Consider the following 18,054-nt stretch of genomic DNA (forward strand, 5'->3'; position numbering starts at 1 on the left):
GCATATCGGCTAGACTTCGGACAACGCTTCACGATGTGGCTGACGGGAGGAGGCCACATGAAAGAGGATATCATCTTCAGTTCCGTCAATCGCATTGCTGATGCAACTCTTTTTGAAGGATAGGATGATAATTTCGGTGGAAACAGAATGCCACGCCTTATGTACCCATTGGCACACTAGGCCAATGTCAGAGTTCTTCAAGACACCACTTTTTTTTGTGGTTTCTTTATCATCGGAATTCATCCATTCGATCTACAAATCCCTCAAATAGTCTTTAAGAGGCTTGTTGATGCTCACATAATCTAAATGCTGTACAATCGACGTTAGCCCACATGGTATGAAAGCGAATGATGTTTTCCATTTCTTTGCCTAGGCTTTGACATTATCCGTTCTGTGGGGTTTGAACATATCCCATACAAATAATGCCGGTTTCTCGAACGCTGCTACAAAAGCGACTACTGATTGTGGGAGTCGATATTTTCTCATCAAAAACTGACCCGAGTATAAGCCGACCCCCCACTTGAGGAACGAATTTTTCCACAAAAAAACTCGGCTTATACACGAGTATATAGGGTATATGTTTCAATGTGTCGCCGTTGTTTTGTTCGATTCCTCAATTCCACATCTTTTTGACAGCAAAATGATTTATGAAACGATGACAAGACAAGAAAGTGCATGTTCGATCGACATGAAATCCTCAAATCTTCGTGAAGATTCTGTATATTTGCAAATCGCAAAACTTTATGCATATGATCTTGCAAACACATTTTTCAGACGAACTGCGACAATTTTCATCTTTGGTTCAGGTTGTCGGCACAATGCCACAAATGTTAAATAACGCTAGAGGTTTAGAAGAGACGTTTCTCCAAATGTTGAGATAGCTTTGAATCATTATTGACATCACCACCAATACTAAACTGTTCTAGAGAAAGATCATTCTTCTTATTAATAAGGTTAAAATCATCAGTTCGCTCAAGTTCTTTTACAAGAAAAACTGCCATCTCTTTATTGTATATTGAAGCTGTTAACTTAAACATTAGATTTTTATGACAATCACCAATGAGTTTGTTCATGTGAGTGCGAAAAAAAACGCATTTGTTATAAGATATTTCATGGAGAATTTTTTTCTCATTTAGAATAGTGCATGCCCTTTTCCTGATGTGTTTACAAACAACATGTACCGTATTTGCTGACACATCAGACCTCTTTGACCACAGTCGAGGGGGGGGGGGAAGGCAATACCTCTTTTTCCCAAGGCCCCTTCAGTTCAAAGTCGGGCCCTGCTAACACGGAAAGTTGTTTTGAGCAGGCAAAAAACATTTTCTTGATCGTTTTATTTGACTCCTAAAAAACTTGGCTTGTGCACCTGTCAAGCCACGATCAAGAGTGAACAAATTATTAACTAACATTCATGAGTTAGTAATTAGAATTAGAGATTTAAGAACGGAGATGCATGGATATGTGTGTGTTCGAGTTTTAAGATCTGGCTCGAAATGAATCATTAGTGGTTTTTATGATGATCGATGTTCCAAACAAATGGGGAAGACATAAAAACGATTGCGAGGGAGAAAATGCGAAGGCAGCAGAGAGAGAGAGATTCATGGATACCTTTTCCGCTGAAGTGAACGACAAATTTAGCGATTTTCTACAGCATATACTGGCAGTGTCAAAACCGCTCCTTGGACAATTTGTTTTACGTAATAGCCTAATGAACCTCTGCTAACGATTTTAATAATGTCATTTGCTGCGATTATTCGAACTTTTTTTACAAATTTTGTGGAAATCATATTTTCAGAATGATCATTATTTTCATAAATTATCATTTATTTCATGACGTTTTCCGTGGAATCAACGTTAGAACACGTCTTATATTGATTAGATTGCGAATAATTGTATTAATGTTGAAAATAATTTTCAAACAATAAAATAATTGTTCCTGATTTTCAGAAAGTTCGGGCGTGTTTTTGAAAGGACTCCATGTAATTTTAGAATAACTAGAAAACAGTGATAGATAGGAAAATGAAATAAGTAGCTTGATTAATTGGCAGGCCTGGAATTTCCATTCCGCCAGTTTGTAGAGTTAGTTGCAACTTTGGCTAACAGATGACACTAGTCTCGACGCGATGTCTTCTAAACAGAGTGTGACATTTTTCTTCGCTAACAAGGGTCCGATCACGAAACGACAGATTCCACATGGTCGCCTTGCTTAGCAATGACATGACATAAGTGAAGAGTGGAAGCCACTTTACTGCAGTGTCTCTGCTACTGCTACCTTAATCGTACATGCACCTCGTAAATATTCCTCATAAAAATTCCTAAAACGAATCGGTACATGCAGGAACTTGTGTGTATATATGGTCCTTAACGTATTTATGTTATTAGAGTTACGCTTGCTTCGTGTTACGCTGGTGCTGCCATTTTAAATTGAAAATGGCAGATGCCTGAAAATTTTCATGCAATATCCCTACTGCAATGAATGCGTATGCCTCACAGACAGAAAGAGAGAGAGAGAGAACAAGGCCATAATCTTTCTAAATTCCATTCTTTCCAAATTATGTCATTTCAAATTTAGGGAGTCCTTTCTGAAACATATACGCTATATAAAGTACGCTGTATAAACTATATAAAACGTGAAATCACAAAATGTGCAAATGATACATATATTTGGGATGATTAATTGTGACTAGTCACTTGAATGACTAAAGAAGAGTAGGTGCAGTAAAAACGTGGCTGTGCACCAAAAGTAAGACTGGATAACTAACTTATTTGAAAAATGCATTCATGTGAGGAAATTCGAATCACTATCTTGAACGCCGCATTGGCAAAGAACGGAAACTTCCTCATCAGATCATTTTTTTAATTTACGAAACGAAATTGTTTCAGAGAGTCCAATTGGACTAGAAAAAGACCGTGTAGTTTTCCGTTACATGATGCATAATATGTTGGATGGCTTCTCGAAGGACGTCATCTTGTCATCGTCGGCGGAATACGGCACGTGTGCAATATGAGAAAACGTGTTATACGTTGTAGCGTGTTTTAAATCTGTTTCTTTGTTTGCTCGTTCAGATCGCACGTTATTTGTTTCTCTACCAATGCTCAGATGCCATTTCTGGCAGGAATGTACATAGATGAAGAGAAGGGAGGAAACAAAAGTTCTTTTTCGCACGTAAACCGAATTTTTAGATGACTGCCAAACACGTGACTTTTGGGAGAAGGACGTGCCACAAAATTACCTTTCTCTAGATATCAGGGATTGCGATGGGGGGGGGGGGGGAAGAAGAAATATTACTGCAGATATTGTAATGGTACTGTATTCATCATTCACTGATGTGGGAAGTTTTAATTGCAAATAAAAATATTCCTATAGTTAGAAAAAAAAGTGAAAGCAAATACAACTCGATAACTTACGACGTTATCTAATGTACTAATTGGCTACCTCTGTGATCTTCCATTAAAATAAGGCTCTCCGCAGAACACATATCTCCAATACGGTAGCTAAATAAGATGAAAATTCAGACATTCGTCATTTTCTTTTCCAAATATAGAAGACAGATCATCTGTCACAGATGGCAGCACCAATATAACAAGAAAATAACATTACTCTGACAACATAAATACCTTAGGGCAGTAGTTCTTGGCTTTTTTTCCTACTCACCCCCCCCCCCCCCCAATTATAATGAAACTTACCTTCTCTCACCCTCTCGCATAATCAGTTTCTATTCGTTATTTTTCTGTAATTAATCACATTAATTATCTATATTAATTAATTTTCATAAGCCATTTTATTTATTACTTAATTCTTTTTCTCGGCTACTGTTAATATTTATAATAGTAATTTATTCGTTTAGGCCGGAGCCCCAGAATTTGTACAAAAATTTACATTACAAATAAATACATAGTTTCAAGGCAACATCGAAGAGAGGAAAAAAAAAATTACAAAGGTGAGTACACACAAAGAAGAAAAATATGCCTCCTCTGAAATCGAGATTTGAATATTGAACAATCTTATTCCCTGCAATGATTCACAAGAGAAAAAAAACCGTAAAAAATCGTATACTACGTGTTTGCAACAAAAAATACAAGAATCTCTAAAGCGATTACAGTTGCAAATCAAATTCAGTCTTGCATATAGTAAATTTCTGATATAGCGAAAACTGTATACAGAATTCAAGTAAAACTTTGGAAAAAAAAATAATATCCAGATATTTCAAATATGGGTTAAATTTGCTTTATATATATATATATATATATATATAAGTGAATCCCCAAAACGACAAACTATAGTTTCGAGATCGGGGCGAGATCCATTCAAGATTATAATGTCGCAGGGGAAATTCAATGTTATATTCCTCATAGAGTGTGAATGAATTCTCTCACCCCATCCAATTTTTTGTTCCAGACTTTGTTTTGTTACAAAGGTTTTTAACAACTGGCTGTTGCAAAGATATATTTCGGAAAGAAAGAAAATTCAACTGCCCCGGTGGGGAATCGAACCGACGTCCTTTCACTTTCTGGGTGAACGCACTAGACTACAGAGGCACAGAATCTCTCAATCTTTCCTTGGAGCTCGTGTACACTGAAAGGGACCATACATGGACGGCCGGACCAGACTCAGGCCAAGCTCACAACTGCTGACGTTGCCACCACATGGCGACTTAAAATTGACACTTAAAGATTGAGAGATTCTGTGCCTTCGTAGTCTAGTGGTCTAGGGCGTTGACCCGGAAAGTGAAAGGACGTGGGTTCGATTCCCCGCAGGGGCAGTTGAATTTTCTCTCTTTCCGAAATATATCTTCGCAACAGCCAGTTGTTAAAAACCATCGTATGGTAGCGGAGAGTGACATCATCCTGGTACAGACTGTATTTGATGCAAATTTTCAAAGCATTACTTTTTTGAGGAGCTAACTACTGTATCCTGTCTATTCATCCAAGACTGATCTTTTGAGTATAGTGAAAATTAAGGGTAATCGTCCAAATTATGTGCAAATTAAATATGGCAGGGTGCAGCACGGAAGAGAGTAACATGCTTTTGAAAATCTCAGATGCACAGCCTCCAAATCATGATTATCCAGACCCCAAATTTCACAGCCATATAAAACAGCCGACTGAATTCAGACAGTTTGAATCACAGCTTCAAACAGTCTGAATTTATCACGAAATCTGGTAAGATATTTCATGGACTGTGTACGACGAAGTGTGTTAACACGATTAATAGCGATCACTTTAGATTTATCAACATGTTTCTTATAAACGAGCCATCGTGATAAAAAAGTACATCAAGATAAATATATTCATTAACGATCTCAATTTCGTTTCCCCTATAAAACAACTAATAATTTTTGGGGAGCTTGTGGCCTCTACGGAAGAGAACTATCTTGGATTTAGACAAATTAACCTGCATCAAATTGAGCATCGCAAAATTTTCTAAATGTCTAATCATTTTTTGAAGACCGACCATAGAATCCGAGGTCATTAAACTATATCATCTGCGTAAACAAGTATTTTGATCTCTACATCTAAGATCGAAACACCTGCCGCATTTGAATAGCCGCTGTGGTGGTCGATTGGTCATAGTGACGGACTCGCATTGCGAGGGTTCGGGCGCCACAGTGGTGGTCGGTTGAAGTTGTTTTTCTGTGGCTCCCAACTTCAAGGCGCGAATGCGAGCCGATCTCCCCGTTAAAAAGTGTCACCACAGAGAGCAACAGGCCTACAACGTTACAAATATTTAACCATTACACTTCACTCATAATTTGAAGTATAGATGGCAGCACTGAAATATCAGACACAACATTAGCTACACACTCAGACTGTTGGGTGCACTCACTTTGTTCCAGACTCTGCCACGAAGCTGGGCTGGAAGAGATCTCGGCAACGGGATAAGTCCGGTGGCAGAGAGCCTGGCGTTCATTCATTCATTACCGCATTTGAATTACAAAAATATCGGTGATTAGATCATTTATAAATAAATTAAATAGTACGGGACTTAAAATGCATCCCTGTTTTTAACCATTATCAATAGGAAATTGGGGGGGGGGGGGGAAAGACCCGACTCTCACAGTGATAACATTACCGCGCACGTTATGGTACAAAGATGTTAAGGCATTGACGAATTTATAACTTACACCAGCTATAAGGAGTCTTTTCTATAACAACTACTGATTAATCGTATCGAAAGCGGACTTTTAATCGACGAAAAAAACAAATAATTTTCGTCGTTTTTGTTTCAAGACTTTGTTAATCACAAGAGGGAGATAGGGAAATGGTCAGAATCGTGGTTGTCTAAAACTTTGAAATTTTGCACTGATGCATAGAGATCAGCGTGGCAAATGCCATAATCTATAACTGATGCGCCATTTCCCCCGATGTATGTTAAATTTCCTACAGAGTCACCAAGGTCTCGACCTCGTTCCTTTTATTTTTCTGTTAATATTAAATTTTGGTTTTAATAAATTCAAAAAGTAAACTAAAAAAAACCAGTTTTTTTAATATTTTTCAAAATTTGGGAAAAGGTTTCAATGAATTAAATACAACTTACAAACACAAAGGCCATAGCAGGCAAAGTTTTGTTGTTCTTCACTCATTGATTCCAGGCGGTACAATATACGGGATGTCCGGTAAGTCCTAATTCGGCCTTTATCCCATCAAGCGTCGTAGAAAAATGCTCAAAATACTGTATGTTCAAAAGTTGTCCTTTACCAGTTTTGAGATCGAAAGTACAATATGCAGTAAAATAAAAAATCTCAATTTGTATACGGACACACAAACCCAATAAGAGAAAGTTGGGTTTCAAATAAAAAAAAATTGAAAAGAAATAATTTCACGTTTCCAAGTGATATGTTATATATATTTGAATTAAAAAATCTAAGAAAAGTTTGAAAAGAGAGCGGCATAAATTAACGGGCAATGCTCCTTTCAATGCTCATTTATGCTGCTCTTTCCCAATTTTTGAATTGAAATGTCAACGAATATCCCGTTTAGAAATGTGAAATCTTTTTTGTTATCCTCATAAGAGACAGGGCAACAACTTTCTCATTGGGTTTTTAGGACAGGGCATCCATACAAAAATTTAGATTTTTTATTTTGTTACATACTTTTGTTCTCTCTTAAAACTGGCACAGGGTGATTTTTGAACACACTTTGAGAAATTTTTAAACCGAAACCATTCTTCAATGACGAACGGTTGATGAGATGAAGCATACACACACAAACACAACACGTCCCGACACGTACGAGTTCGTTAGAAATACCATAATGGCATGTTTACGAGTTGGATGTTCGGTTTAGTATTAGTACTAATCCTCTAACACAGTGGTTTCCAAACTTTTTTGATAATCAAAGTACCTCTTAGAAATGCTTAGAAGACGTGCTTAGCCCTAGTAATTCGTGGGAGGTTTTGGTTCCTTTTGAAATAAATATAGGAAACTTGTGTATCCCAAGAAGTGCGTGCAAGTAGTGTGATTCCTTGAAATGCTTGCGAGTTGTGCGTACCTATTGAGATGTGTATCAGGCCCCCGTAATTGCTGTTTATTGTTCCATAACTAATGTTCTGCCCTGGTTTATTTTGTTTTGTCTGCCATGGCTGATCATTTTCGACGTACCCACGAATAGTTAGTCTCGTACCCTTCGGAGTACGCGTAGCAAGGTTGGAAACAACTGGTCTAGTACGCAGTGGTCCTTAACCTTTTAATGCATTCCCAATGAACGTGAATTTAAATTTCCCATTTTTTGAATAAAATCAATTTAAGCGGAATCAATAACTTTTATATCATGAAATATTTTCCTATTCGTAACCTCTAAAATTGTGTGTGCAATTGACCTTTGACCCTTAAAATGCTCAATTTTTTTCATAGTTTACACGTATTGAAAGCCGAAAAAATAATTTAAAAAATATATATATTTCGAATTGTACTGCTTTTTTATACAGGTCCTTAAAGTTGCCGTATAGAACCTCAAAAATCGCACATAAAAAATGCATTAAAGTAATATTTCTTTCCAAATATATAATTACCTTCTTTGTGATTCAATTTATAGTAAAAAAAAATCGGATTGCAATCTTTAGGGTAAAGAAAAAAAGAAATGCAAACACGCAAAACATTTTAACAAATAAACAAAATCACAGCCACATAATGCCCTGCAACAAACAAAGAGTTGCTGTCGTTTTAATTGGTATATCTAATAGCAAATTCAAAATATGAAAAGGAAAGAATATCACCTCACTTTATATGCAAAGACTGTTCTGAATTTTTATCTTCGAACTGGCTGCAGTAATGAACGTTTAAAAGACCTTTTGCACGTATGCAAAGCTAGAAAATTTAAGGTCTACGATTGAGGGACCGGGTTCAAGTCCCGGTAGCAGTAGAGATGAAATTTTTCCAAAAATCAGTATCTCTACAAAATTAGCCAGTTTTTCTGTATATCCTGTATTAAGATTGAGAAATGCATTCTCTGACCTGCCTTTTATTTCGGATATGAAAAGACTTATTTTCCTTATTCAATATGCATACGAGCGTCATCAAAATTTTAGTTTCTGTGATAGACCCCCTCCCCCCTCCCCGCTACTATATGTCAGTTACCGTTTCGATTTTTACTTGAAAATTTTAGTTCATAATTATTAACTAAAATTGTAATCACCATTTACGCTATTCAATATATTAATACAGTAGTAGTACGGTACAGTGAACTACGAAATTTTCAACCTTGTTCGAGGAAATTTAAAGGAAAATCTACCCCTGTATTTTATTTTATATTGACCATACCGTAAAGAAATATTTTTCATTTTTAAACGAGTGAATGGAGCAGTCACAGCAGCAACATGTTTAATCGATTAAACCACATTCTTCCAAGTCTTTGAACGAAAAAAAAAAAAAAATAGAAAATCTACCGATAATGACGTGAAGCCGAAGCAAAAATAAATAAAATTTGTATGTTTCTCAAACCGCTGTGTGTCGCGTCCATGCTTTATCTTGCTCGTGTGCCCCGAAGCCATTTATGCACTGTATGCATCCGCGAAACTGTTCGAAAGAAGAGGAATTCGGCCACATTGTTCGGATATTTTTCTTTTCTTTGTTACACCGCAAAATATGCGCAGTCTTCCCTCATTTTTCTTCTTAGCTTTCTGAATAAAATGCGCATTTTTTTCCTTCCCCCTCCCCCATCATAATGAGTTTTATATACTTTCACCTTTCCACCTCTCTCATCTCATTACATCTGTTGTTTTTCATTCTTCCACCTCAGACACACACAAAACGCACACATAGAATATATGCAACTGCTGGTGTGTGTGTGGTTTCGAAGCAAAACAAAATTTATCAAACGTACGAAAATTGCGGTCGGTAATTATGCATAATCATTGATAATTTTCGTAAGCTTCATACAAATACAAATACAAATACAAATACAACGCCACAACAGGCAAAATGCCCAACGAGGTGGCTGATAAAAAGATGCCCATAAAAATATGGTTGTCATATGTTTCAAAAATACAGCAACCCAATTAAAAATGCAATTAACACAAATTACAAACAATATATACACATGATAAAATATTATACAATGCCCATAAAGAATACTTATGGTTGTCTTATTCTAAGAATGGATAGCTTCTCGATTTACCCCAACATGTTTATCGTATTTCTTTTTAAACGTGTCAATTGTGTTACAATTTACTACCTCCGGGGGTAAGCTATTCCATTTATTAACAACCCTATTGGAGAAAAATTCCCTGCGACACCATAACCTTGCATTGTCCCTCACCAATCGATACTGGTGTCCCCTTGTAAAAGCAGTCGATTGGCGGTGTACTAAAAGTTCATGGTCCATCCTATCCATCCCATTGAAAATTTTGAACACTTCGATCATATCTCCTCGACACCTGCGTTCATCCAATGTAAACATATTCAAAAAATGAAGTCTTTCTTCATAACTCAAGCCCTGTGTGCCAATAAGGACACGCGTAGCTCTTCTCTGCACCCCTTCAACCAAGTCTATGTCCCTCTGTAGGTATGGTCTCCAAAACCTTACAGCATACTCCAGTCCAGGACGAACTAAGCCTCGAAAAAGCGGAAGAATGACTTTAGGAGAACGCGAAGAGACCTTTTTGAAAATGAGACCAAGCATTCTATTCGATTTTTTGACAACCGCTGAACAATGTTCAGAAAACTTAAGTCGCTCGTCAATGAGAATTCCCAAATCGGTGACTCTAGTTGCATCCGGGATAGTGACACCATTCAACTCGTAAGAGAACCGTGGGTTGTTCGAACCAAAATGAGCGACCATGCACTTATCTACGCTAAACGTCATGCTCCATTCATTTGCCCATGCTGCAATCTTGTTTAAGTTGGTCTGGAGCAACTCCCTATCGCTTTCATTTCCGATTACCCCCATTAGCTTCACATCATCTGCGAATTTGCTAGTAATTCCATCGATACCCTGATCGAGTTTGTCGATAAAAAGTGAAAAAAGTATGGGGCCAAGGACACTTCCCTGAGGAACTCCACTTGTGACGTCTGTCCAACCAGAGAATTCCCCGTTCACCATAACTCGTTGCGACCTATCTCTTAACCACGATTCTATCCAATTCAGCAAGTTGCCCCCTATTCCAATCTCGTGTAAACGCTTCAAGAGTTTGCCATGTTGGACCCGATCGAATGCCTTCTGGAAATCAAGGTAAACAACGTCGACATTTTTGCTCTTACCCAAAGCCTTAGTCACGTAATCATAGAAGCAAAGGAGGTTAGTTACACATGACTTCCCCTTCCTGAACCCATGCTGATTATCCGACAATACATTATTCTCGTCTATCCACTTCACAAACTGCCTTTTGATGATAATTTCCAAAATTTTCGAGAGGGAGCTCGTCAAACTCACTGGACGATAATTAGACACCACTTCTCTACTACCCTTCTTAAATATCTGAACAACGTTAGCCAGTTTCCAATCTCTCGGGACGATACCCTCAGCAACACTACTCCTGTATATCTGTGCGACTGGCCCCAACAATTCATTAGCACCTTCCCTGAGAACCCTGGGATAGATATCATCTGGTCCTGGTGCTTTGCTTGCACATACATTTCTTAGAAGATTTAGGACCTCCACGTCTTCTACTTGAATATCGTTGAGGGTTTTATTACTCCATGCAACACCCGTATATCGAATATCATTATCTCCATTAAAAACCGACGCGAAAAAGTCATTGAAAGCACTACACATGCCTACATTGCTCTCTACTTTTGAGCCTCCTATCGAGAGGGGGCCAACTGTCCCCTTACATCCATTATTGACGTATCGAAAAAATGATTTTGGGTCAGAGCCAATGTTATCTGCCAACCTAGATTCAACTTGCTTTTTACTATCCCTTATCGCTTTCTTCAACAGTCTTCTTTTATCAGTAAACAATGATAGGTCACCTCGTCCACTTTTATACTCTCTGAATGCTCTTTTCTTTTCAAGATAAAGGTTCCGCACGCTATCCGTGAACCATAGAGGGTGTGATGTACAAACACGCTTTTTTCGAACAAAGGGTATGACGTCGTGCAAAACAGAGGACAGCTTCGTACTAAATTCTTCCCATTGACTTACCACCCCTACTGATTCCAACCGGTCTTTGAAAACTTCCGCTAACCTTCTTCGCAAAACATCAAAGTTAGTTCTCCGAAAACAAGGAACCAGTCTTTTGTTATCAACCTTACCCGAGGAAAAGTTACAGTGAAATCTGACGATACGATGATCACTGGAAGAAAACTCTTCCCCCACCGAAACATGTTCAACTAGATCCTCAGAACTAGTAAGAACTAAATCCAAAATAGCAGTACCCCTAGTGGCTTCTGATACATGCTGATACAAAAAATTTTCGAGCACCAACTTAAGAAAGTCTCTTTCATACTGATTTCCAGATGAAAGGTTCTCCCAATCAATACCCGGGTAATTGAAATCCCCTAGTATGAGAACCCTCTTTCGCTTACACATGTAGGAAATTTCATCATGCATTTTGGCGATATAGTTTTGATCCCTATTCGGTGGATTGTAACAAACCCCAACAATAAGCTTATGACGTCTTTTGTTCTCAAGTTCAACCCATATGGTTTCAATATCACTTCTCTGCACGTTACACTCTCTAGCCTTCAAACATGATTTCACGTATATCAACACTCCACCCCCTTTCCTATCAGATCTATTTCTCAAAAAAGTATCGTATCCGGAGATGTGTAAGAAAGATTCATCCCCATCGTTTGCCCAAGATTCTGTAATGGCTATAAGATCCAAGTCCTCCACAACTATCATAGTTTCTAAAAAATCTTTCTTGTTACCCAAGCTCCTGGCATTTATTAACACACATTTTAATTTGCCCGGTGGTTTGTTGTCAATCGAGAAGCCATCCAAGTCAGAGGTGGGTAATTCCCCGTCAGTACTGTTGTGATTATCATTAACTAACCCGCATTCCCGACTACGTGGTCTGGGAGTAAAAAACCTGACCTAAGACTATCGTAAACCTCCCAGACCCCTCTCTTATTTAGATGGATCCCATCCGAACGAAGCCACCTATCGGTAAATGCGGGAAGCTCCAAGAACGTGACCCCAAGTGAGGAGCAAATGTCCTTCAGGCCTATATTGAATTGGTGGATCCTACTCCTATATCCCCTACTACCCCTTGGCAGCACTGGAATCACTGCCACATCTGAACCCCCCTCCCTAGCGGATAATAGTAAATCCCGGTATTCTGACAGAGACTCACTAATATTCGCTCCTACCTGATTTGTTCCCACCCACAGAATCACCCGCAAGGGCAACTTTCGGCGATGAAAAACGTCTCGAACGTTGCCAATCTTCCCCCCAGGAAGACAACAGCGCTCGAAACCCCGAAAATCCCTACACACTCGGTTCCCAAGTTCCCTAACCATAGAATCGCCGATGATTAAACCCCTATCACTATCCCCCTCTACCTCATCCACGACCACCCATTCGCCCTCTAAAATGTCGTTGTTCGTGGAGAATGCTTCTTCATCAACAGGCTTCTTCATCATTTTTTAACTTGAAGAGCGTCACGAGTTTCTGAAGTTGGTTTGTCAAAAGTGCTTTAAAAAATATTCCATTCAATTGAAAATCAAATGCAATAAATTTCGTGTCGATCGGTTAATTTATTTGCTTAAAATTATGGCTGATCTGATTAATCAATTAATTAAGTCGGTTAATCGATCAATTATCAATCGCAGTTAAAAATTTTATTTGAGCTGATCAATCCGATCAAAATTCGATTAACATTTTGATTAAAAGTTCATAATTTAACTTGATTTATTTGACAAAACCGATTAAATGTCTTAAATTATGTTTCTATACATAACATTTCAGATAAGTGAGCGTATTTAAAAATATTTGAATCAATATTTTGATCAAATATTTCGACATGAGGAAACACAAATCGATTCAACGAAACCTGGTGATGATTTCTAAAACTACTGGTTTGAAAAAAAAAAGACAAGATCCAAGTTAAGAAATTCCAGGATATGATAAGTATGTTCGACATATATATATTGTCACTTATACCAGATACATGAATGTACAAATTTAGGAGAACAACTTCTTAACATGGGTAAAATAAACATTCAAAAGTCGTTTTTATAAGTCCTAGAAATTTGCGCATTCTTTTTTCTGGCAAAGAGGGAACAATATTAAATAGCTTCAAGCGAGCGGCCTTTATATCTTAATCTATTTCTATATTTATTTGCATCCATTCAGTGGATAGATGTGTGAAACGAATAGAATAGGTTTTCATAGTATCAATTAACATTATTTAGTTACTAACACTGCATTTGCTACGAATGAATAGCGTTTGAAAATATTCAATTAATCAATTCAAATTTTTTGATTTAACCAGTTAAAAATTTTAATCGATTCCCATCCCTTACTTAAAATAAAAGAAATTATAGTAACAATACTATAAAGTATAACACTATCAATTATAGTGTTAATGCATACAAGAAAAAAATACTTTTCGCGAACACGATTTTCTCAGATTGCAGTTTTTGAGTTTCCGTAAGATAAAAACAAACTTGCACTGCACCGAAAAAAGTGAAAAATTTTGAAGAAAGGTTTATTCGACATGTGTTAGTAAAACGAACCTCCGATTTAGCAATTCACCTTTTGAATTTAGCAATGACTTTTTGAATTATTTTCCAAATTTTAAAAATTTGTAAAATTTTATATTAAACAATTAGCAAATTGAAAAAATCCAAAAGAATTTCACGAAGTGCCTGCCTAGTTTCCTGGACCTCTCGTATCCTGAACGACTGCAACTCTTGGGGGAAACGTTCTCTATAATGGCGTAGACTGATTAACGACTTGAGACTGCTGCATAAAATTGTCTATGGTCTAACCTATACATCGGCACTTTCATCGATTACAAAGTTTATGAACTCTCGCACCAGAAGTCACCAGCTGCGCATACGTAATCCATTTGCAAGAAGTAACCTTCATTTGGATTGTCGGGTTGGCAGAGCTTGGAATAGACTTCCATCCGATCTCGTTTGTACACCGACGTACGCGTTATTTTGTAAACGACTGTCAAGCTTTGACATTTCGAGTTTCTTGATGGGATTCCCATTTTAATTCCTTTCCCCCCATGCATGTATTATTTGCTCCTTTTCTTTTGATTTTTATCGTGCTTTTTTTTCTTCCTTCCCTGCAATGTAAGTGCAATCAGTCTTTTATGGATGTAAATAAATAAATAAAAATAAATAAATAAATTAATGAATAGTCAGATTTATTCAAGTTCGAGGTTCATTTTACGAACAAATGGCGTATAAATAATTCCTACAAAATTTCAGAAATTTTGTTGCGGTAGATTTATTTTTAATGTTACAGATGAGCATTAAAATTGCAATCTGAGGAAATCGCGTTTAGAAAGTGTTTTATCTTGTATAACATTTATTGCTCAACCCATCACCCGCGAGCCAAATGTGACCCTCAGAATCATTTGACGTTTTCTTGCGAACTCAACCTAATTTTGAGAAAATGAACTGAGCCGCATATTTCCAGATCACTCGGGTGACCAGATCCACAGCCCGCCGCACATTTCTCACATCACTTGAGGGACCCGCGGCATATTTCCAGATCACTCGTCACCTACGGCTTATTTACAGATCGCTTGAGTGATCTGCGGCACAGTTCTAAAGCACTTGCATATTTCTCACATCACTGAAGTGACCCGCGGTATAACTCCAGAGCAATTGAGTAGCATGAGTCACATTTCCAACCTGTGGTGGTGTTGCAGATCACTTAAGTGGCCTGCGACTCGTTATCAAACGAATGAAGCTACTCGCACTTTCTTAAAGGATGAGCACACACTTGAGATTTACACTATATTTATAAATTAATGAAAGAGGTAATGAATTGATACATAATTCATTATTTCTTCCTTTTATTTTGGAAGAACAAATTAGCCGATCGACACGAAATTTTTTCCCATTTGATTTGCAATTAAATGAAAACAATTTTTGAAGCCACTTTAAAATCGACTTCAGCGGTCGTGACACCCATTAACACAGCTTTTCTCAATCTATGTTCCGCGATGATGGGCACAGTTCGTCCGGAGTCATACTTCATAATTAATTCTAATTGAATGAAAAATTATTCAGTTCTTGTAACTGATATTAGTAGTATCCTTGTGGGTCCAAATAAAAATTACACTCTCATACTAAGTAACAATATCTCATGGAAGAAAATGCGATCACGAATACGGGTTATTGCTAAAATTGCAAAGGTGGGGAGGGGGATAAATGCTGTTGCAAATCGCAATAAACAAAAATATAGTACCACGAAAAATACAATCATCATGATTAAGTGACCATATTTGATAAAGAAAAAATGGGATTTTTAAATACGACAAAATACGGGACATAGTCGATTTTAATCAAAAAATAATGCCAAAAGTAGGCAAAATCATCGACTGTGTGTGTCAGTGAAATCGCTGAGAAATTGCCGATATACGGAGAATAAAAAAAGAGAGCTACTAAAAATTTCATTTCACATTTAAATGCCATTTGCGATTGACACAAGTGCAAAAGACATTTTACTGGTCCTTGGGCTCACAAAGGTTGAGAAACGATGCATCATACCATAAGATTGTGAAATTCGAAACAACGATCTAAATTGACTTCACTGTATGAGTAAATTAAATGTACAGAAAGTGCGGGAGAATTACAGAGAATACCATTTTTTTCTATAACTTTATTTTATTATTCTTATTAGAAAGATGATAGAAATGCATATTTTTATAAAATTTTGGTTCTTGTCGTCGCAATGAAAAATGTATGACATTTAAAATTAAATATTATGTCAAAAAAAGGTATTATTAAAAAAAACCGATATTGGTGGGGGGGAGGAGTTTATATGAAGTAGTCGAGTGAAAATGGAATAGAGGAGTTTAAAATGAAGAAAACAAACGAAAATTGATCAAAATCAATATTCAGTGAGCCTATGACAATGAAATAATGAAAATTCCATAGTTTATTTTTACAGTTGAGATGGTGGCGGTGTTCATAGTCTATTTCAATCTTCCTTCTCTATCCCAAAACAGTCAAGGTGGGACCCACAGCATGGCCCCCCTACATCCTGGAGCAGGTGCCCCCCCCCCCCCCAGGCTCAAACTTTTCACGGGCCCCTTTTTAGTGAACTTATAACGTGAAAAACAGAAAAATGATGAGAATCGTTCCGGGCCCCAGGGCTGCAGGCCTTTCTATGCATGAATTAAGAAAATAATAGAAAATGCTTTTTTAAAAATGCATGGAAAACGAAACACTGTATTATTGACGTTGTTTCTTCGACGTACTTTTCTTAGATTGACGGCGTCGGGTACGACACACGGCAACTACAGCATAGGACTGACCGAAGTTCACGAATCTTTAGGTTTATGGCAAGCGGCGTGCCTGGAGCTCGTCCTGACCTTCGTAGTCGTCTTCACGGTGTATGCTGCTTCGGATCCGAACCGAAGATCTCTCGGCAGCGAATCCATCGCTGTCGGCATAGCGTATCTCGCTTGCTCCGTCGTCGCGGTAAGTTTTATCCTATTCTTTTCGCTCGTATCAAATACTCATGCAGAAGTGGGTGGGTTTATGCTTTTACCACCTGCGGGATATTTAGACCGCGCCACCCTTCCTAATTTTATGTTTTTGATCGTTCAAATTTACTGTTCGTTTGAACTTTAACGCTTAGCACCACCACTTACCCCTCTGTAAATGCCTCTGTACGCAATTTACATTATGCAGGACATCGTGTGGAGTCCAGAGATAACAAAATAACTTGGAAAGTGGTTTTTTTTTTTTTGCTATACACTGACTGATGGCCACTTTATTATGACCACCTGATAGTTCTTAAGCAAATTAGCTATGGCGTCACACTGTTCTGTAATTTCAGGTACGTAAGCATAATATCTGAACTCACACTTTTCAGGGCAGATTCGATCACGAATACTTTTAGAAAATTGACAAAAAAAAAATACGTTTTTGATCAACACAAAAGGATCACAAGAAGCTGCAAATAATTTGTAACTTTCACAGAGTATTTTACTTGCTTTGTGAAATATTTAGCATATGAATTTTCATAAAAAAAGCAACTGTGTGTTTCTTATAAAAAAATTTCAATTTTCATCGCATGTTTTTAACTTATAACAAGCGGAGTTTTCAACCAATTTTTACGAAATTTACAGAAAATTCAATACTATACATGAGGCACGCTGTAAAGGAATTCAAAATGCAACAGTTCAGTATTCGAAAAGATGTGAGCATTTTAAGTAAATGATTTTTAATTACGCATGCGCTGGAAATATACATTTTATTTTTCATAATTTGGTTGCCAGATATATTGTACAACTTACGTAAAAAAACTCCATTTGAATGTCGCAAAAATTCAGAAAGATATCGACGATATAACAGTGAGCTGTAATTTAAGTTACTTGCTGAAAGTAGCTGGATAAGGGAGTTTCCACAAATCGACATTTCGATTATTTTTTGTTTCATTCTGATTATTTTTTTCAGTTTTTCTCATTTCGCCATCATACAT

At 37.3% G+C, this 18,054-nt stretch overlaps 1 protein-coding gene across 1 annotated transcript in view; it reads left to right on the plus strand.

The window, feature by feature from the left end:
* Positions 1–18,054, plus strand: part of LOC149083212 (aquaporin AQPAe.a-like) — a 75,492-nt gene that overhangs the window by 23,622 nt on the left and 33,816 nt on the right. The window contains exon 2 of the mRNA XM_089236408.1: positions 16,835–17,048. Coding sequence (XP_089092534.1) covers positions 16,835–17,048 — 214 coding nt within the window. The remainder of the gene's footprint in view (positions 1–16,834; positions 17,049–18,054) is intronic.

The sequence above is a fragment of the Pholcus phalangioides genome, unplaced genomic scaffold (assembly GCF_987345545.1).
Source record: "Pholcus phalangioides strain wild (caught in Gottingen) unplaced genomic scaffold, Ppha-v1.0 ptg000009l_1, whole genome shotgun sequence".
In the NCBI taxonomy this organism is placed as follows: domain Eukaryota; kingdom Metazoa; phylum Arthropoda; class Arachnida; order Araneae; family Pholcidae; genus Pholcus; species Pholcus phalangioides.